The sequence below is a fragment of the Megalops cyprinoides genome, chromosome 18 (genome assembly GCF_013368585.1).
Source record: "Megalops cyprinoides isolate fMegCyp1 chromosome 18, fMegCyp1.pri, whole genome shotgun sequence".
Taxonomy (NCBI): Eukaryota; Metazoa; Chordata; class Actinopteri; order Elopiformes; family Megalopidae; genus Megalops; species Megalops cyprinoides.
In genome coordinates, this window is record NC_050600.1 from 13,859,237 (window position 1) to 13,882,353 (window position 23,117).

The 23,117-nt window shown below is 37.5% G+C and overlaps 1 protein-coding gene across 1 annotated transcript; it reads left to right on the top strand.

Moving 5' to 3' along the window:
- The first annotated feature begins 284 nt into the window (after positions 1–284).
- On the top strand, positions 285–23,023 carry LOC118793212 (melatonin receptor type 1A-A). The gene is made up of 2 exons (XM_036551278.1): positions 285–468; positions 22,155–23,023. The coding sequence occupies exons 1-2, from the start codon at positions 285–287 to the stop codon at positions 23,021–23,023; spliced, it is 1,053 nt and encodes a 350-aa protein (XP_036407171.1).
- Positions 23,024–23,117: the final 94 nt, after the last annotated feature.

The following is a 23,117-nucleotide window of genomic DNA, read 5'->3' on the forward strand; positions in this document are numbered from 1 at the left end:
AGGGGGCAGCGTTTCTGCAATCAGCGACTGATCATGGCACAGTAGGAAGGGCTGAAGAGCTCTGGATGTCACATACCAGCAATGTGATGGGTAGATACAATGCTATAAAAGTGTGGACACGTGCATTTTGGAATGAAAAAAGTTATCAGCCAAGCTGAGGACTACAGCCGGAGAGCGATAAACTCGCCGAACATGACGACTTTGCATCCAAAATCTAGAAAACCGGCAGAGGTCAAACCTGTCATTTATTTTGGCAAATGAGAAACTAAGGGGGATAAGATAAAATGAAAATAAATGGGAGTCATCTGAACAGTTCTTCGCTGGCTCCGCATGAGTTAAACCTGAGTCGTCCTCCGTGGGTTGCTACAACTTTGGGAAGCTTTCTGATATTTACAATTGTGGTTGACATTTTGGGCAACCTTCTGGTAATTTTCTCCGTTTACAGAAACAAAAAACTGAGGAACGCGGGTAAGTGAGAAACGACGTAGCAATTAAGCATGCTGCAGTGTAGCACGCTTTCCTAGAATGGAAGGGGAAAAATAATCTTTGTTCTCATTGCAATGCATAATGCAATGTATGGAGATGACTGGTGTTAAGTACAAATAGCACGCGTTCTCGTGAAAGAACAGACCCGCTGTGCGCGCGCGTAACTCTTAAGCTAAGGCTAGTGTTAGACGTATCTGACCAACGGCATGTTTAAGTAGTTGCAATGTGTCGAAGTTACACTTCATGTTTGTTTTATTCCCAATATACATTGTCATTAAGTAACTGTAGTGTGAACTGTTAACCCTCCAGTAATATTTTATGGTATTTGCTATTTTAACAGCAAATCAAAATTACAATATGTCAGACTATATAGCCTACTTACAACTGAATATTGCAAACAGCTGTACAACAGATAATTGAATAATTATGTAAACTAGCAATCATACTTAATGCACTCTTCAGTCGAATATTAATGCATATTTAAAATGTCGGAGTGATATAGGATTATGGCACATCCATGTGAGAGAGGCTTTGCTTAAAGATGTTCATGTAGGTTAACCGTTAGAAATGCATATGTATGGGATCCACTGAAATCTCGCAGTTTACCGTAAATTGAAGTTTATAGAAACGATAAACTCCAAGAGCTACGGACTACTGTCAAGTCGCAACTGTAGTGCGCTTGAACAAGTAGGCAGAAAGAGGATCTGCATCACGTAAAGTGTTTGGAGAGCTGACATTTGGAATGGATTTAGCGCGCACATTGCTCTGTTGTCAATAGTGGTGTCACAAGCCACTGGGGATGTTTGCTGTATTTTGACATTTAAGTGAGTTTTATAAATGCATAGTTATCGCCACAATGTTTGTCAATTTGTGCTTGACTATATATTTAGTTTTCCGTGTAATCTACATAACTAAGGTGCATTCTGTCATTTAGTTTCAAGTAAATGCGTGAAAGGTGCGCACGGAATGTGGTTGTGGATGCCCTAGATGAGTGAGCCATTCTCGGCACACTTTGCTCGGAGTCAGACAGACTGTAAGAAACGGCTTATGCTGGAAAAATGTGACTCAATATATCTACCTGGTTACGAAAAAACAGGTTTTGCAAGTTCGTTTGTTTAAGCCCTATTACTTTCGAATTGCATCGCACATTATGCGTTACATAATGAGCACTACACTAAACTAACCTATCTTTCAAATTATCGTTAAACCTAGTTTAAAAATAGTTTAAAGTCAAATTTAAACTATTTTTGGAAACTGTCCTATGACAAACTCCGTTGTTCTCGGTGTGTTTGTTTTATAGGAATATCTTACATTAATATTACAGCCATAGCGCTGCAACTAATGATATAGCCCACAAAATACATTTAATTAGACCATATTTTACCCTTTTAGAACTGTCAGGCGATTAGCTCCACATCAAAGTAATCCAGTAAACCACTGTCTTGAATGTGAGCGATGGTGTTTTCATTCAGTAATGCCACTATCCCATATGGTGTTCTTTCTTGCCAATGGGTGGGTAGGCTTAAGTGCATTTATACTGCACTTTCTATCTTTGAAAGCTGTTGAAGTAGAGCATCATAAAAGTATTCTTGGACATGAGCAGATTCACTCAAACATTCAAGTGTGTGGTTAGAGTGATAACCTTTAAAAACCATGTTATTTCCGTGCAATTGTGCCAGTATGTTACATTTGGGAGTAATTTGCCCACTCTTACCATTTCGCCATTCTAAGTGAAGTTGATCTATTATTAAGCACTGAAAGTAATATCTAATGTAGGCATATACATTTCTTTGAGTGAAATGAACAATGCCTTATGGTAATGGAGTGTAGGAAATTAAACCCAGTAAGTGTCAGTGTAATCAATGTAGCTTAAGTAGTCTGAATTTCTCTTTGTGTTGCATATAGTCCTGACGTCAGATTTCTGGTATAATTTTCATAATTATATACATACAAAAGTGTACTAATGAATTTAACTGTACATAACAGGTATCTGAAATCAGCTTGTGTACTAATTGCAGGACAAAGCTGAGCTGGTGGTAAAATTAATGAAATTTTATATTTTATTCACTTGTGGTAGCTAGGCTGAGACCAGCACATGTGTTCTGTCACAGCATGCAACAAATGAGAGTGAATAAAGTACTGTACATAGCATGTGCCACTTGTGACCCACAGCTGGGGCATCCAGTCTGCTTGGTGTTCTGTCCCAATAGAGGTAGGCATTGTAGAAAGTGTTACCTGTGTACACTCTCAAATTTAAAGTGAAACGATACACTAGGCAATGGCAGACCGGTGTGCATAATAAGTGTCAACACAGAAGTAATTGGCATGTAGCTTCCAGGACAGCAGGAATAGGTCATCTTGCTGCTGTAGCATTTGATTATTTCTTGGAGCAGCTCTCTCAAACTCTCTTCATCCCTAGCATACCAGCAAGTACCAGTGCTGCATGTTCTCATAAACCCCAAGTGAGTTCTCATTTTTTGTTACAAAATATACTCTCTACCTAGCAACTTGTCAACGCAGGAGTAAATGAATAAATACAGAAACAAAGTATGAAGGCTTTTGTATAGCTTGTTGTATTTACTGATTTTTCTGTTGATTCAATTCAGTTTTTACTCTTCAGACTTCAAGGTTCCTAAAGGCTGAAAGTGAAGGATAGCTAGCAAACAAGGTTTGAAATCCAATGTGCCATCAAACACTGTTGAAATATTTTACTAAAAAATATAAAAATATATAGAATTTTGCTTATCGCTTGTTTGTCAGAACAGTTCATCTAATATATTAACTGTCAGTGAGAGGTGCTAAATCCAGCCATGGAACTCCTGCAGTGCACCCTGGGACTTGTAGTGTCTAAAATAACCATTTGCTGCAGTGTATCAGGATTCATGTAAACGTGTGTCATGCTGATGTGAATTGTCAGTGCCAATGTTTCCATGTGTCTGTATTTTGAGAGCATTTTGTTCACACATTTTGAGATTCTGATACAGTTCTAGCAAAGGGTCTGTGCTTTCTGAATCTTTCTGGGGTCATATCAGTTTGGAATTTGAAGCATAATTATTAAAAAAAAGAGGGTTTAGAACTCCAGGTGCAAGAATTATGAACAGAAGAGCCTGTTTTCAAATATATTATGCAGCATTTCTTACATTTTGTCTTCAGCACAAGCTGGATTTTGTGGTTTTTGTCATCACAACCAGTCTGATAATGTTAGATATTCTGTAGCACCATGAAAAGGTCACATCTTATTTTGCAATAATAAAAAAAAAAATATTAAACAAGATCACCCCAAATACTGCTTAAAAAGTGAGGATTGCTATAAATATGTGGTTCTGAGAGTATCTGGGAGAGAGACTTGGGGCTACACATGGAATAGAGACCCTGGTGATCATGAGTCTAAACTGGCAACAGCTACCTAGCTGGTAAATTCAGAAAAGTCCCACTGTGAAACAAGGTTTTTCCTCCATTTACCACCCAGCAATTGATGTCTTCATTTTGCTGGACATGTTCAGGGTTTAGTCTAAAAGGTCAGTTCTTTTACAGGAGATTGCACAAAGTACTTGGCATTGTTCTTCCACATTTGTTGGTTCTATAAACATGTGCTTTATAAACACATGGACGGGTGTTTTTTCCCTTTCAAAATAAAGCATAAATGAGTGTATGAATAAGGGATTAATTGAGGAGTCGATAAACAAATGGATAATTCAATGAATTAATACAGGTAACTGCCAAAAAAACTTGAGTCAATGGGTGATGCAAAGTATATTGAAAGTAGATGCATCCACACAGGTGTTACTGAGTTAAGCAATTAATATCCCATCACACTTAGGATCATATATAAAAATGCTTGGTAGGCTCAGTTCCTCATGATTTTGGCTACCACGGCTAGAGGAAGAGATGTTGGCAATGTTGAAATAGGAGTGCGTGTTGGGGGGGGGGGGGGGGGGGGAGAGATTTGGCCAGAGCATCAGTCACAGAGTGCTGAGCTGATATTTCTTGTGGAATAGTGGCTAAGGTGATGTTGGTAAGGAAATCTGAGGGAAAGGTATCATCAACTAGGGGAAACTGGAAAAGTGCATACTCTTGACTGTGATGTTCTTGCATTGGTGCGAGATGCAAGGCAAAACAGACAAATCATTTGACTGCAAATATCTGTCTAGGGTGTGAACGATCAGTTTCATTAAGAACATTCCATCAAAAACTTGGAGAAGGATGCTATGCATGAGTTGCAGCACATAACCCCTTATTACACTTAAACTGCACCACGTCACTCGCAAAGGTGCAGAGAACACAGGCAGTGGTCTACTGAGCAATGGAAAACAAGTCGTATGCTCAGATGAATCATCCTTCATTGCATTTCAACATGTGGACAAGTGTCTGGTGCACACCAAACAAAACCTACAGGCCCAAGTGCTTCCTACAGTGAAGGGTTCTGGTGGCTCTGTTATACTGTGGGTGCATTCTCCTGGTATGGTGAGGCAAATGCCAATTTAAAGATATTGAGTGACCACACCTTTTACAACCTGATGAGACAAGTCCCTTCCAGGATGACAATGCCCTCATCCACCACGCACAAGTGGTCACTGAATGGTTTGATGAGCATGAAAATGATGTAAACCTGTGACGGGATGGCCAAGCAGCAGAAGCAATTAGGACTGCACAAAACTTGTAGTACACACCACTGGTGTGGGGAGGCACACCAGAATGTTGGGACCATCTTTCTCTGTTCCCCTTTTAGGTTCCTCCCCCAGAACATACAAGGGAAAATCAAGTACCGTTATCAATTTTATATTACAATATTTACATGAACTGTATAATAGCGATATTGCCCATATTACTCTAACTTACATCGACATGTACAGTGTTAGTGTGGTTACTGGTTGTATTTTAGTCATCATCCTCCACATTAGTTTGATTTGTCAGGCTCCTGTAGATCAATAGTTTTGCGTAAGACAATGGCCCACCTTTTACGCACCTGATGCTGCCAACGCCACATCAAACCCACCAGACAATGGGGTAAGTTATATCCCTTTTATATCTTGTTTATAAAATTCATTTAGCTGTGCACATTTTCTGAAATCTTTTCATGTAGGCCTGCATTTAACCAATGTTCCAATCACTTGCTTTGATTCACCTAGTCATTATTGGTGATTATACACTTGGCACACTTTCCAAACATAGACTGTGGTGCCCTGGCTATGAACCTGCATGCTAGCTTTGGTGCTGCTTTTATCGGATGGTAGATTTACAGGAGTAATCCAGTAACGGTTAATTTCCCACTATAGTGCAGTCATAAACATAACTTTTCTTCAATCACACATTGTGTTTTTAAAACGGCGAACACCGTGCATGCTGTTAGTTTATTGCATTAAGCAACGGAGAACTCGCTCCATACTCACGCCATAGTAACTCCCACCATATGCCATGGCCATCTCAGTTACCAGATCTCAACCCAACTGAACACTTATGGGAAGTTCTAGAGCAGTGTTTGAGAGACAGTTTTCAACTACCATCAACAAAACACCAAATGAGGGAATTTCTTATGGAAGAATGGTGTTGAATCTCTCCTGAAGTCTTCTAGACACTTGCAGAATCCATGCCACGGCAGTGTTTCCTTTATTTTGGAAGTTATCTGTGTGTGTCCAAACAAATTTGCAAATTGGTAAGCATTAAAAAATGACAAATTAATGGTTTTGTACATTTACTCTTTTTTTTTTATTGATCTGAATATTTCATTTATATATTTTTGTATTTCTGTGTCTTATCTTTTGAAAGAATGCAAATAAGGAGTTCCAGGTCAGTGGCGACAGACGACGTCATTTCAGGAGAGCAATGCCCGATTAAGTTTCCTGGCCTGTGGTAAAATTAGCGGCTGGCTTAATTATTTTTGTTAGACGCCCATGTCAGGCTCATGAATTATTCATCAGTTATTCATTGTGAACATTTTCTTACATCACCGAGTAGGGCAGTGATTCAGTGAACAGTAAGGGAAGGGGGGGGATGTTTAAAATGTTCACTTTGGGGCACCCTCTGTGCTTTTTATGCAGAAATGACCACTGATGGCATGAAAGAATTGTTTCAGGAAAAAGAGCTGCACTGAAGTTAAAGTTCAGTGGTATTCTATGACAAAGTTTGCTTGTTGGTCCCTGCAGGCATCAGAGATACAAGTGTCAGTTAAGCAATCAGTGATGACCAATCATTAGTCTAAACGCAAACGCCTAGTTAGTGTTTGCAAGTCAGATTCTGATCACTGTTATCCACAGGTGTCACCAGGTGATTAGGAAACCACGTCGATAGAATAGTTCCTAATACTTGGGAGCATTTATCAACACACATTAATACCTTTGTCTGAAATGAAATTTAATAAAATTAAAACATTAATTGGGAAAAGGTTGGGCAATAATGAATAATGATGAATGAAAAAAGTTATAAATAAATGCAGAATGTAATGCTTTTTTTCTTTTATTCCTCTATTTAATTGCATTTTAAATATATCTGACCCCTTTTTCATTCTTTGGTTAATGAGTCAAAGTATTAAAAGTGTGTATTTACACATTTAACCATTTATTTTGACAGAAAAAAATCTTCCATATAAGCATGCATGTTTCTTCCAATCAGTGATACCACACCCTTGCCTAGGCACCAAACTGTACTGTGGTCTACTTTCAATCACACATTACCCATACCTTGCTGTAAGAGTAGAGGCAGGCTTAGGTGGATACCTGGACACATGTACCTGGATACATGTAAGAGGAAATGAGGTGGCAGTTAATCTGTTAACAAGTGTAAGCACTGAAATGAATACTTTTAACAGCAGTACAACCATAAACTTAACACATGTTTTGGATGTTTGGTCTTTCAGTCATAAAATTCATGGGAACATCATATATCCTTCCAATTAATCACCAGTTTCCGCAATACTCCTTAAAAAAATCTGAATGCCTTAGAGAGTAAAATTAATGGAATGCTCTGGGTATTGATCATCATATATATTACACATATGGCTGTTTTATTCCCACGTTTAAATATAAGTATGCCGGAATGTGTCTTCAACAAATCGACCTAAGCATGACATTAACCATGTCTGTCTTTTCGGGTACTAAATCTTACAGCTAATGAGCTCAAAATCCGTTGAAACTTAAGGAAACTGCTGGTGGCAGCGGTTCTCTCCCACAGCCGCCTCAGTGGTTCTTGTAAACAACCCTTATGGAGCTTCCGAATGCTAAATTTCCTGGGGCAAAGTGGCGGGTGTGTCCAAATGTTTTTTTTGCTCCAATCTTGTCTGACACCTTTACCTCGCCCATTCAATATGGACTCGGTGACATCAGTAAATGGCATACCAAGTACATATTCAAATCAAGGGTGTAGAGAAGTTAGGCAGCACAACTTTCTGAAGACTGGGGTCAAGCCTTGGAACTCAGTTTCTAGTCTTGAGTACACACAGATTGATGGGGTGAGAGGGCAAGGGAGTGAGTTGGGAATTCAGCCATATTACCACATAGACATATCCTCTACTCTGTGGTTGCATAACATACGTGGGTGTTTTCTGTTTGGTTGCTCTAAAGTACCTCTCTTCTGCAATTGTAGTTCTGACCTGCAGAGCGAACATCAGATATAAATATATTTTAACTAGTACTAAGATTTCAGTGCTAAACAACTGCGGATTTTGAAAGTTTGTTCTGACGTGACTTTGTGGTGACCCTCCTGCTGTTTTGGCAGTCAGAATTTTACTATTTGAACTATCATTTTTTTTCTTTCAAGATTCCAATAGCTATCCTATTTTTTGTAGACCTTGTGTCATTGCCATTTACTGATTTAAATAGCTAGGTACTGAATAATAGGGTAAGAATCCTGAAAAATGACTTTGGAGGGACCTTGGTATATTGTCATATTACGACCTGTACTTTTTTTTAAATCAGTTGTTACAGTACTGTGTCATGCAAGGTGAGCATACCTGAATGCTCCTGTGTTCTTTAAATTGCTTTCATTCTGTGTGCACTTTGTCAGCAGCTTTTAAAAAGTGCCTCACAACCTTGATATTCAGCTTTAAATATCCAGAAGTTTATCTGCTTCTAAAATGTATTTACTTGCTTTTTTTGCTTTGAAGGAAATGAATACCCTTAGAACAGCAATGTTTCTTTCAGAGTCATGAGTTACGGTATTGTTGCTGTTTTAAATGAACATTTTCTGCACCATAATAATTAGACATGATATTGGTGAGATCCTTTAAAAATTAATAGGGTACATATGTTATGTACGCACTGCACCACCTCCTCCCAAGGATGTTCAGTGGGTGATGTGGTGTGCCTTACTCATTGTGAATTGTGCGCCATGTGCTCAGATTAGTAGGTCATATTCACCCTGCGAATGTTCCATTAGCCTCCTGCTATGTGTGCTTCATTACGCTCTTCTAGAATGTGTAGACATCCCATGGCCCATTGACGAGTTTGTTGACCCATAGGGAATATTTAATGTGTGTTACAATTAATCATGGCACACACAAAAAGCCTCATATCATGTATGCACATACAAAGAATGCAAAATGCATTGTTCCTCAGTGGCATGCCACAGTTGCTTTCTTCTCTCCTTGCGTCTTTCTATTTTATTAAATAAATTCCACGTCTTAGCATTCATACACTGTGACACCACTGTCAGTTCAGATCACTCAAGCTAAGCAATCCTACTGTGAGGAAATAATACTTTCAATGGAGTCCATGTACTTTCATGGAGTCTGCCAATAACATTTCACCTCAGACCACAGTTGTACTCCCAACTTGCAGCAAAAGCATGAATACAGCTAATGGTGTAAAAAAAAAAAAAAAAAAAAAAAAAAAAACAGTAATACAGGCCAGAAATAAAGAAATAAATGACCAATTTGTCATCAGAGGACACCTCTTATGAAAGCATGCTTTTGAATTTCAATTAATTTTGTATAATTTACTGTCATACAGAGAACAGACTCATTCTACTTGATGTGAGCAGGGGTGGCATACAAGGAAAGTGTCAGGCACTCAGCTGAAGTAAAATGGGTGTTTACTCAAGGAGAAGAGTTCTCAACACATTATGCACACTGTATAGGCGTGTGGTAAAGAGGAGCCAGTTTCACTGAGCTGCAGTTTGGTTTTTATTATAGAGGAAGAGTCTACTATTAAACACCCTTTGCACATTATATATTTGTTAATTTAAGTGTGTGTAAAATGTGAACATTGAAAAATACTTGATGCAAATAAAAGGGATTGTAAATGAATGAACAGAAAGACAAGGTTTCATCAGAAGGCAAGAGTAACTTTTGGATTAAGATGTTTAGCATATTTTAGCCTTCATGCACCCTGGATTTTGGTGTCATGTCTTTAAACATGTTTTCTCTCACACATATACTTGTTCAAGTAGTTCAAGTCAAATGACATATGGAATGCTGTATTTGTGATGACATGAAATGCAGACATTGTAGAACGTACAGACATTTTTAACTTTCCAAAACAAAATAGCCTATTCACAACATTCCACTTGAGCAGCATGTTTGTGTGGTTTTTTTTTTTTTCTTTTTTCTTGGACAAAATTCATGTACAAATTGGCACGCCCCCCTTTCATGGAGCGTTTTGTGTCCTGAAAATAGATTTAAGGTTTTTTTTTCTTTCAAGCAACACAGAACTATCAATCCATACAGTGGAAAATTGAGAGGAAAAATATACTCATATTCACATTCATGACAAATCTTACAGCATTTGTGAGAGCTGACAAAGTTTAAATAGTAGGTAAATTCAGAAGCACCCATATCGAAGAAAAATTTGCTTTAAGTATGCGTCCAGCTACAATGATTGATGAATGATCTTGTATTAGTGGTAAACATCCTAATCAAGCCTTCTGTTTCATTGTGCCCCCTACCACACTGACTGATCATGACCTAACTTACTCTAACATCTTGTCACCGTCTACATCTATACAAGCAGAGGCTTCATGCATAAATGAACTTGAATCACATTTTAGAAGTACAGACACACTAAACTTTAAACTACATCATTTGTTGAAGTTTCTTTGAAGTTGCTTTTGAAGTAATGAATATCTGAATAAATATTTTGATATTTATGAGCTGAGGCATTGTTCTCCAATTTCCCAACTGATCTTTGATTTTCTTTTTTTTCCCCCCCCTTGGGAAAATATGCTGCAGGTTCAATTTTGATTGTAAAAATGTTCTAGAACAAATGAAATTTGTGTTATGCCTTATATTTTCAGTTTGGTAGATTCTGTATTTTATCTTTTGGGATTAGGCAAACATCTAAGAATTTATATACTTTTCTCAATGTTAATTTGTATTGAACATTGTATATAATATGACAATAAATAGGAAGTGTGGTCAACATCAAAATTGTTCAATTATAATATGTAGTACGCACCTTTTCAAAATGTAATTGAATAGAAACATGGTGTAGAAAAGTATAGACCTATTGACTGGAACAATATTGCTGTACCCCAGCCTGGCTTCTACCGCAAATTGCCCATTTAGTAACAAATGTTTTGTTATTTACCAATACCGTGAACTGCAAATTATTTCCTAACAAGTTTTCTATTGTTTTTTATGGCTCACTTTAAAGCTATAATCAACACATTGGACTGTGCTTTGCAAGTACAATGTCAGTCTGTATTCATGGAGTGCAGTTAAACAAGCAAATCTTTGTTCAGTGTATTATATGCACTAAAAGATTCGCTCAATTGATTCACTAGACTGGCAAACCCCAAATGCTTTGAGCCTATTGAACACCAGCCTATAGAATACTACAGAACCAAAAATGACAGTGAGTGTAGGAACAAGTTACTTTGAGGCAAGCTGCTATCCAGGGCCACTAGAGTCACTGAATGCAAATGCCCATAAGCACTGAATGAATCAGTGTACAGTACAATACAGTATTCAGTTTGTTCACTCATCCATGTCTTTCAGTTCATGACTATGTGGGTCTGATTGAGTTCACTCACCACTGATTTGTTTGGTTCTTCCACTTTGTTTAATCACCTCAGTTCTTTAAAAACACGAAGATGTGAATCTCGTTCAGTTTGTGTTGCCCCTCTCCAACAGAGTGACTCTGTCCCCAGTGATACTGTATTCACACCTAGAAATGTGGGGTATTATGTTAAAATGCAATACTTCATCAGCATATAAAACTGAATGAATTGGTGAGTCAGCAAAAACTAGATCTTTGTTCTAAACTGAACCATATGATTGAGTTTGGTAAAAAAAAAAAAAAGTTGAAATGCCATCTGTATGCTTTACAGTAACATTGGTAACAAAATGGTCCAGTAGGAGCAAATGCACATCAGTGGTCCGCTTTCCAATATTTACAAATATATACTTTAATTATCAATGTGTTCAGCTTCTAAACACATACATATAAACACTATTATTTCAATCAAATTATGGAGTATATTTTAGGTAAGTTCATATTTGGAGCATAAAGCAAATTCATACATACCTTGTTGTGACCAGATATTCAGCTCCTGTGTTTCCCTGCTAATTGGTTTCAGTTGACAAATGGTGTTTGCATTCCTGTGGAATGGATGTTCTGATTTGGATGCATATCTTGTCATGAAGGGTCATAACAAACCAGAAAATCTTAATATTAGTACTGTAGCTTCAACAATTGCAGTGACAACTATAAAGCAAACCCAAGTCCAACTCACAGAGCCATAGTTATAAAATCGCCAATTGATGTTTATATTACACATAGTTTCTCTTCGGTGAGACACCTCCGCCAAATGATTTTCCTTATTTTTTTTTCCTGGTGATGAGGTCATTATGGGGTGTGAGTGTCTTTCAAAGCCTTCATTAGAGCAAATTAGAGAGTGACAACCCCCCTGTAATGTGAGGTTTCTTATTGATTACATTTTCTACAGTGAGAAATCCCCAGAGAAAACATGGAGAATGGTTTGGTCTCACCAGCTTCTCATCTAATTGGGTCACATCATAATTGCATTTAGTGATAATGTCAAAGATGTACATTTACATTATTAGAAAATACTATTTTCTGTGGTTTTTTTAAAATTGCCAAAATAGTTCAAAATAACAGTTCAAACATCAGTCCTGAGCCACACAGGAGAGTATATATGTATGTTTCTTTTGTATATTTATGGAGTGGAGTTTTTTCTTGACATTACAGATTAAACATTATCTGGCATCTGGGACAAGAACCGATGTTTTAAAACTTCTCATGCCATGCACCATGTTTTTGGCTTGTCTTCATAAGAAGTGTTGAGTAGGAGGACATGTTTGTGGGGAGCTGGATGATAAATTCAGAGGAAGCATGAACATCAAAAGAAGAGGAATATGCATTTTTTCAATGGAAAGAAGCAGTTGCTATTTATTGTATCAACATGTTTTTCTGACAGTGAAACTTCTCGAATATGTTGCAAATGTCTGAAATATACCACTATGGAAATCCAATTCCACTTGACTTGATGTTATAAAAGTGTATTGGACTGTCAGGAATTAAAGGACACTGAGGGGAAAAAGAAAGACCTTAGTTTGGCACTGAGTATTGTGCATACACCTGCCCCATCAGTCCTCCCCAAAGTGGGTCAGAGCTTTTTTGAGAGGACATCTTCGTGAACTTCCTTTCTTCACATTACTAGTCCTGTGAGAATATTAACTGCATCAGTACCAAAAACTCCTGAAGTTTATTAGCTTTGCTGATTCTCCAGTTTAGATCCTTGTCAGTTATTGTATTTGTACTTGATATTATATATGCACACATTGCAAATCAAAGCACTTGACAGCCGACAGGTGGGTCTTGATTTTTAGTTCTGGGTAGGACCCAGCTTTCATGCATTTTGCTGCTGAACAAACCCACCCACATGGGTTAAAAATAGAAAGCTTGGAGTAAGGATGTGTGGAAAGCAGTGCACACATCTTTTTTGCAGGTCCCCACAAACCTGTTCAAAGTAAATACAAGATGCTCCAATAAACTAGTGCACTGATCTGAGCAGAGGAGATTGAATCTTCTAGTGATGAATATGCATTTTTGAATCTCATTTATTAGTTGTTTCTTTCCAGAATTAACTTTTAGCTGACATTAACCAAGGGAAATGGGAAAGTAATCAGATGTAAGCCTAATCATTCTAGCATGAAGAAACGATATTTGATGTGTTATGATTTCATGACAGCAGAGTTTAACATTCATTGCAGAACCCACAGGGGTGGAAATGTTCTTTCTGTGATCATGAAAAATATGATCACATTTTTTCACAAGTTAGATTCAGAGGCTTTCAGTCATGTGTTCCTATGTAGTCAGTCAAACAACGATTTGACTCAACACTTGTGTGAGGGAGGTGTCACCTGTTTTAAACAATAGAACCATAACTCCAGACTGTTTAGTGGATCTCTGTGTGTGAAGTGTGTTTTGAGAGGCCATTCATTGGTTAATGTTTGTGTTGGTTTTTAAAATGAATTTATTTGCTTCATTTTGTACAACTCCTCCTGGTGTTTTTTATGGGTGGTACTTTAGCCAGCACACTCACAACTTGAATCAGTCTAGGATGTCCAAAATATCCGTTTTGTATTCCTAAATATGTTTCATTTCAATAATGATACCCATCCTGTGTCACGGTTTATAAAATTTAGATGTTGCATTTATGTATTTGTTTTATAGACACAGTATAAAAAAGAGAGTGCAGACTTGTTTTCATGGCTAATAGGATCATCCTGAATTGGCTACTTAGTGGAGAATGCATGATGCATTATGTGCTTTTTTTATTCCATCAAATAAGCAGGAAGAAACAATAACAGTTGCAAATTAGGGACACGGCATGGTTAGAAGAAATTTTCTTGTGATTGTTTGCGTACACACACAGACACACACACACACAGACACACACACACACAGACACACACACACACACAGACCACACACACACAGAACACACACACATCATAAAGACATGAATGTGATCTGCAATATATTATTCACAGGGAAGTGAAATTACTAAAACAAATTCTGTTTTGGAATCATTTCAGTAGCTTGTCTCATCCAGTGCACCCTCAGCAGTGGCTAATTATTTTGATATATTTTTGGTATACAGTATTGTGGTCTATTTATTTTTGTTTTAATTTAATGCTGTAATATGCATATGAGAAACCCTAGAGAGAACCAAAAACATAACTAGAATTATCAAATACTGTATACCCATAACAAGCATAAGTTATCATGTTCAACAAGTTTGCATATTTCACACACACAGAATTTTCTGTGCTTACATTAATACTGATGTTTAAAAAGTACTCTCATTCTCTGACAATCACTTAATTTAATCAGCTCCTTGGTGTAAAGCACCCATAAAGTATTCTGATGTGGATACAGGGAAACATTTCTGCAGTAGAAGAAATGTTTTTGGCTTCCATTCATTCACTTTGAGCCTGACATTGTTGGCATGGTGTTGGTATCAGTGTTAGATATGTTGATTATTTCCTTTACATATTAAATTGCATTGGATTCATTACCGTGACCAGTTTAAGTCCTGATTCCATTTTGTTGAGGGTTACATTAGGGATTTTTTTTAGAAATCAGAGAGCAGATATTTATATGCTTAGATGTTAGATCATGTTAATTTGTCTTTATCTTTAAATTTCAGAAGAGGTCTGAATCCATATATTCCTGAGTATATTGTATCACTTTTATTTGATGATCTTAATCTATGCAAGCCAACCAGGATGTGGTTAGGTGGAGGCATGTGCTTTCATGGATTAGTAACTCTGGTACATGCCATACATGAACATAACCAAATGCCACCTTTAGGTGTATATTTAAGTGTTTCTAGTGAGTGAATATTTTGGTTTACAACAACATTCAGGCTTTGTTCTGTAAATTGCCCTGTGAAATGAATCCAGTTGCTATGGTGTCAGCTGGTGGGACCCTTGTAGTGATCTCTACCGCCTTGGGTGAGCTTCTACTCAGAATTTCTCCTGCCAGTTCCTGGAAGTGTGGAGAACAGATATTTTGGTACTATTCTGCAGACAAGACGCAGTTTGGCCTGGGAATATTTGATCCTCATATAGTACATTGGGTCTAGTCAGCAAGGCTAGTGTACTTTTTAGAATGAAAAATAGACAATTTGGTTAAATATGTGGTATCTGCAGGCAAGGAAAACAGTCATCAATGTTGATTTACGCAAAATGAAATACTGAAAAAATATGTTCAGCCCAAAAATATGTTGCAAATATAGGTAATCATGTAAAGTGGGGAAAAAATATTAAAATGATACCAAGATGCCAATAATATGCATATCTTCCATATATTTATTGATCTAAAAATGTAATCTCTGAAATATACTCAATATATTGTTTTGTGTGGGTCAACATTGTAGAAACTAAGATGTAAGTAAACAAATGTAATACATAATACTCTTAGAAGTTTTCTGACATGTTTTTGTATGTTTAACATTAAATATTGTTTTATTAACACAAACTACTTTATAACAAATGACTTTCCATCAATATTTATCCCTGCACAAGACAGCAGTAGACCTCAGAGCAGAGCTTTTCATAAATGGTTTCATAAACATTTAATGCATTTTCCTTGTGTACTCTTAATTTGAACTGAAAGCTGATTACGGTTCTGAGAAGCAAATTCTCCAATGCATTGACCTGTATGAACTGCCCTGACAGTTTTGTAATGCCTTTCTGGGCTTGTCCATCTCTTAGCTGACAGAGTTCTCACTTCTCAGAATTGTGTAGGCAGTACATCTGTCTTGTGTCTTGGCTATTCAGGTGTGATTCTTTCTCAACACAGACAGAAATAAGAGGTATTTACAAGCTGGCTGTCATATTAATCTTTGAGAAATTATATTGTTTATTTCTTGCTGTCTTTGGCTGTAACATTGTGTTTACTATTGTGCACTGTTACACCAGGCTGTATTTTACTGGCAGGGGTAGGTCTTGAAAATACAGTATTGGTAAGGTACACATACTGTATAATACTGTAAACTGTATAATTGTATAATCTTCAGTAGTCCATAGTTCATGTATAAAATTTCATCTCAGTTGGATAGAGAAGTATACTGACAATGTGTGGAAGATACTTAGGTGCTTGTCTGACCATAGTACGCACATAACCATTGCAATTTTGCATTGTACACAATGTGCATTTTTGTGCTTGTATTCAGTACTCTTCCAAGGTGCTGCAAACTTTGGGCTTTTGAATTTAAAGTACAAATAATACTTTTCAGGAAAATGTGCACAGTTGGTAAATTGTAGAGGTGAAAAAAAACGCAAGCGATAAGACATTCAGTAATGATCCCGGAGTCAATTAAATTGTCTCAGAGAAAAACAAGTCCATTATCCACTAAACCTGCCAAGAAAACTTCAAATGAAGTGAGCCTCATTAAGATGATGGTGTCTAAACGCAACTTTTTAGACTCTATCGGGTGTTTTCTCGTTTTATTTTCAGCATCATAGCAGCTGTCAGCTTGCTCGCTACTGCTTGGCGAGGGACCAGCTGACATCAAGTGTGACACCACTGGTGTTTTGTCAACTTGGTTTCTCCCAGGGAGACGCAGAATATGTTGGACAGGTATTTTCACAGTGCATGATCTTCAAAACAAGAAAATAAAAAAAATAAAAAAATAGCCTGACAAACTGAAAATGAGGGGACAGAATTCAAACAGGCATTTTCTCTACATGTAAGGTTAAGACGCATGATGCTTAATTACAGTTGACAGACACTTGAACCTGTGCACACTGAAAATGTAGCATAGGAGTATTATTTTATGGGAAGTACTTACTGAGGTTCAGTATTTTCCTTGAATATCAAGAAAATTATTAGAAAAGGCCTTCATAACACTACAAAATGGTAAGCGTAATACTTCTTGCATTAAGATACCAAATATTGCCCTGAGAGAAATTAAATCAAGCTTTAAAGCATGTCATAGTGTTTTTCTGTTGGATGCAATATCTAGGAATATTACAGCAAGAGCCAAAGTGGCTGTAGATTTTCTTCCATTCTTACAGAACATGTACATTAAATTTACATTTATTCATTTGGCAGACACTCTGATTGTGAGCTACTTACAAAAAGTACATTCAGTAGGGTTAGGCATGTAGCTTCATAGACACTGCCATACTTGTAATACAGCAGAAACATGCCTATTGACCAACAAAAATAAAGATTCAGACAAAAAGATCTAAATCAACTTGGTATATGTGGAAAAAAGGATTTGCTTCATCTAAAATAAGATATACTTTGTAGATGGAATACCTTGTCAAGGGATTTCTTGAGTACACAGTGTTGCAGACTGAAGCTGGCAGAGCATGCGCCAGGAAAAACAAGGTACATCAGCATAGAATAACATAAATTAAAAAAGACGAGCATTTCTGACATGATCTCCATCAGCAAGAGTACTCTAAGTTGGAGCACAGAGGAACTGTATCACGTGTAAAACATTTTTAAAGGCTGTGTTTTCTTCTGCAAGCTCAACATTACAGACTATGTTCACAGAGAGGCCGTCATCATCCAGGCTGAGCCATAATGACAGAACAGTGATGCTGTAATGTATGCACAGACAGTCCCTGAGTTATATAGGGGTTGCGTAACGTGCTAATCTTAAACTAAACAGCATAGAAAAGTAAGGGAAGTCAAGTACATACACTGCCGCATATCTCACTGTCGCAAAATTACAATGTCCACAATATGCCACGATACTACAAGTAAATAAGCTGCAAATAATACAAATACAAGTAGCAAGGACTAGAGGGTGGGGATTGAAATGGAACAGAGATGCAGTCCATTGTCAACCAGTTTGGCTTCACCTCTTATCTTTATTCTTAGCCTCATACATGAACCTTCATACCTCAGTGAAAACTGTATGGTTTCATGCGTTGTCACATAGTTCTGGTTCATTATTGTACCTCAGCAGAAAAGGGGTTTCATGCAGTGCCATCTAATTCAGCCATATAAACTCCATTTATTACACTTTGATGGTCGTTGTTAGCTAGTATTAATGATGGCTTCAATGCTAGCTGAAAATAAATCACTGCCAACTTGCTACATGTTTGCCAGGTAGCTTCTATATGAGATGAGTCAGATCTGAGAGATGGTGCCTGAAGGAATGCTTCACAGACTAAGGTATGAGGATGTTCATGGTGAAGAAGCTTCAGACGAGGCCCAGTTGAATGGCAGGCATAAGATGATATTTTTTTGCTGGGGTTTCAGGACTGATACCTGTTACCAGAGGTTGTCCTAGAAATGGTCTGTCATGTCATTCATATTATTATGAAATTTTACTTAAGTAAACTGTCTGCTGTACTTTGTTAGCATACTATTACTAGGTATTACCTGCTGGACTTTGTACTTTAAGTGCTTGACAGCATTTAATTAATGTGTGAAGACCCGGGTGACCAAATGTATTAATGATTTATAATATTCTTAGCTCGAAAGTACCCTAGTTACATGTCGTACGTGTAAATGAATGTATATACATGTGTGAAAAAGATCACTAGCTATTCATTGTTTAAATCTTTTCTGTATCCATTATCACATTGTCTATAATACATACCAGTAGTTTTCTTGCCTTTTTTTACACATTTTGTCCCCTCTTTATACAAATCACAATAGACATCATAACATCTGATTTTAAATGAATGGGTGGCCATGGAGCTTGGAGAGGAGACAGACAGAATAGAAGCACAGAATGCCAGCAGGTGCTAAGAGTTTTAAAAAAAAAAAAAAAAAAAAAAAAAAGTTTCTACATGTATATTGGAGTGGTGTGTTGAGGATTCAGTGCACCAATATCATTCATGGGATTCATATCAGCCATGGGAAGGCAGCGGGGGAGTCAGATGTTTGAAAAGACTATTCAGGCAAAATATTTAGTCAAGGTCAAGATCCTGAAGGGTAATGTGACTGAAAATATAAAATGTAATATTTCCTCTTGCCCTGCAGTTTAGGCGAGTAAGCCTATTGAAAAGCTACCAAAATCACAGTGGATAAATCTCTCTTCTACATTTTTTCTTGCTCTGACACTAGTACATAGCATGCCACCTCTGTAATGTATAAATGGTGAATGGGAACTTAATCCCCTTCAAGTCTTTTTTCTTCCCCATGGTATCTCAGTATGAAAAAAACGAGACTTTTATTGATGGATTAAGTATGTCTTGTGGTTATCTCTGGATGATTTCATTGTGTGATTACACTGGTGTCATAATAAAAACACCATGTTCTGTTCTGTTTCCAAAGAGTACAAGCTGAAGGTATTGTTGCCAAAACATGTCCTTAGGTGTTTGACCACTGTCACTAAAAGCTGAATTAAAAACTCATTGGGCATCAATTTGAGTATGCAAGATTCCTCTTTTTTTTTTTTTTTTTTTTCTTCAGAACAACTCAATATTAGCTGTGCGAACAGGCACAGGTCACTGTCATGAAACATGTAATGAGGATCTCTGACCAAAATATGTGGTGTGCATATATTGCATGTGCATATATATGCAAATATGTTGATGTCATACATTAAGTGCATAAGGGAAATGAGCACTGAAAAACCAATAGCATAGTGATTTGCCTTTGCACTGTTATATGGACTCATGAACAAACATGCTTTTTTGTTGAGGGCAAAATTTCTCATCTTGTCATTTTGGCACATTTCACTCATTTGTCGTCTTCCCAATTTTCATATCTCCTTGGTGCTGGAAAATGTTATGTGATTCCGCCATTTCTGTGTGTACCCATAGGTGTGGACCATTGTCGCATTTCTTAACCTAATGCTGTGTAGCTGAAAAGCTCTTGTCCTATGCACTCTGTGTTAGCACTGCTACATTTGGAAGAAGATGGTTTGCTATCATGTTGTTTTTCCAAGACACACATTGCATATTGTAAAAACATCCACATTGCTGAAGATGAACTACATTCAGTGACGATCGTGCTAGTAGCACTCTTCACACTACAAAGTCACACTGTGAACCACAGTGAAGCGGGTGCTCATAGGACAATTGTCACTCCACTGACATCTGACCAATTTGCAGTTGTCTGATGAATAGGGTGCCTGAAAACAGCGAGACAAGGAGACCCTAGCCTAACTTCCCACCCCTATTTCAAACAGTTTCTTGCTGTGTGGTTGAACAGATGACACAGCCTATTCCTGGGCCATAGGGTTCAGCCTGCATTCAAGACCAGCACATTGTAGACTGGATACATCCATGCATGTCTAAATGTACACAGAAACATAGGTAATATGATTATCTGATTACAGTGAAATGTTTCATAAATTGTATGTCATTATATGGTTTCTTGAGTTGTGTTTGCTAGCCAGAGACTGAATGTAATATAAGTAACAGTATTGGTGAACAATATTTTAATTCCATTATTAACGATCCTGAGATTGAAACTGATTAAAACATTTATAGTGCATTTAACAGGGCTAGGTTGATAACGTGACAGGTGAAATCATGGTAGGAAGTCATAAATGTGGGTCATTTTGAATGAATGAAAACATGCATTATAGTAGTCACTACGGTATGGTAGTTATTGCGGGACATTATGATTATTCACTGAATATATTATATACTTTACGATCAAATAGATGTGTTTTTGACACACACTGTCCTTATACAAATTTGTGAAATATTATATTTAACTACATTTACTTTACAGTCTGCTCTGTTGGTGTAAGGTCCACTATTGGCAAGTGATTGTGGTTTTCCATTTGAAACGTCACATTCAGGCGCCTGAAAAAGATTGCAAAAAAGGTCGAGTCAGGGAGGCCTTTCAATGCAACAGTGCTGTGCCTGCTTGACTCTGTTGGAGAGACTGGCATACTGTTTGAATAGAACGTGTGGGAGTAGCTGAGGATGTGAAATGATGGAAAAGCTGGCACAGGCCTTCCTGGGTGGAAAGTATTGAATGTATTTGTTTCAAACCAAACTCAATTTCTCTGTGTAATACGAAAAATGGCTCAGTTAAAAAGTGTATTTACACATTGTATTTTTGGTCTTTGCTTCGTTTAGGTGATTAACTCCAGTAATACATTTTTCAACTTTCTGCTTCTTTCCACTTTCTGCAATTTCTGCTTATGTGGTGATATTGTGGGTATTTCTTGTAAGCTAGCTAATTGCTGCAGTGAGCAAGTCAGTTTTAATGTTTTGTTGTCCATGCTAAACCACTTATGTGGTTAGTCAAGAGTGGTTATGTAATAATGACTAAGATTTTTATGACTACTTTTTACAAGTGCACTACTTTTTGTGAGCATTAGAATCGATCCCATTCTGATTCATGAATGAAGCAAAAGGAAGCCTCTTTAAACAGAAGCATTTACTAGACCTTACATCAAAGTACTGCTGCTAACGATTCTGTACGGTCACCATTGTGAATTGAACAAAAGAACATTGAATTCTGTCCTAAAATGTTTTATACGGTGTGTCTGTGTTTGTACGTTTTAGAGGTGATGTATACATGCATTGTAAGTACAGTAAGTTTGAGTATTTGTTTAGTAATGCGACATATGTTCTTACTACTTTCTGCTTTAATTAATATGAAGGAATTGGTCTTTTAGGTGTTCTGCATTGTATGAAGGTATGGGTTCCATAACTAAGCCAAGCTAATTACTTTTTTGTTCACACTGAAACCTTTTATGAATTTCTTCCAACTGAATGTTAGAATAATATATTCCTGATTCCATAGTAATACTTTTTTGTTTTTCTTTTGCAGGGAACATATTTGTTGTGAGCCTTGCAGTGGCAGATCTAATGGTGGCAATTTATCCCTATCCCCTGGTTCTTACATCAATCTTTCACAATGGATGGAACCTGGGGTACGTTCACTGCCAGATCAGTGGGTTTGTCATGGGACTCAGTGTCATTGGGTCTATATTCAACATCACTGGCATCGCTATCAACCGCTACTGTTACATTTGCCACAGTCTAAAATATGACAAACTGTACAGCGACAAGAACTCTGTCTGCTATGTCCTTCTGATCTGGGTCCTAACCGTTATCGCCATTGTGCCAAACTTGTTTGTGGGGTCCCTGCAATACGACCCGAGGGTCTACTCCTGCACCTTTGTGCAGTCCGCCAGCTCGGCTTACACTATCGCTGTGGTGTTTTTCCACTTCATCCTGCCTATCATGATTGTCACCTACTGCTATCTGAGAATCTGGATTTTGGTAATCCAGGTCAGAAGACGAGTCAAACCTGACATCCGACCAAAGCTCACACCACATGACGTGAGGAATTTTGTCACCATGTTTGTGGTATTCGTCCTCTTTGCCGTGTGTTGGGCACCGCTGAATTTCATTGGCCTTGCAGTGGCTGTCAATCCAGGTATGGTCATGCCCCTCATTCCTGAGTGGCTTTTTGTATCCAGCTACTTTATGGCCTATTTCAACAGCTGCCTTAATGCCATCGTCTATGGACTGCTGAACCAGAACTTCAGAAGAGAATATAAAAGAATAATTGTTTCCATTTGTACTGCAAAGATCTTCTTCGCTGAGAGTTCCAATGATGCTGTTGAAAGAATTAAGAGCAAGCCATCCCCTTTAATGACAAATAACAACCAAGTCAAAGTGGATTCTGTGTGAATGGTCATATTAAAGCTAACACTGTGAAAAATATACCAAAAAATTAATTATAAACAGCTTCCGGTTTCTGAATCATCTGTGAATTCTAACTGAA

Bases quoted from the DNA above. Each gene is read 5' to 3' on its own strand.
- LOC118793212 (XM_036551278.1), top strand. From the start codon at position 285: ATGAAAATAAATGGGAGTCATCTGAACAGTTCTTCGCTGGCTCCGCAT. The intron at 469-22,154 runs GTAAGTGAGAAA...TTTCTTTTGCAG, and splicing joins CAAAAAACTGAGGAACGCGG to GGAACATATTTGTTGTGAGC.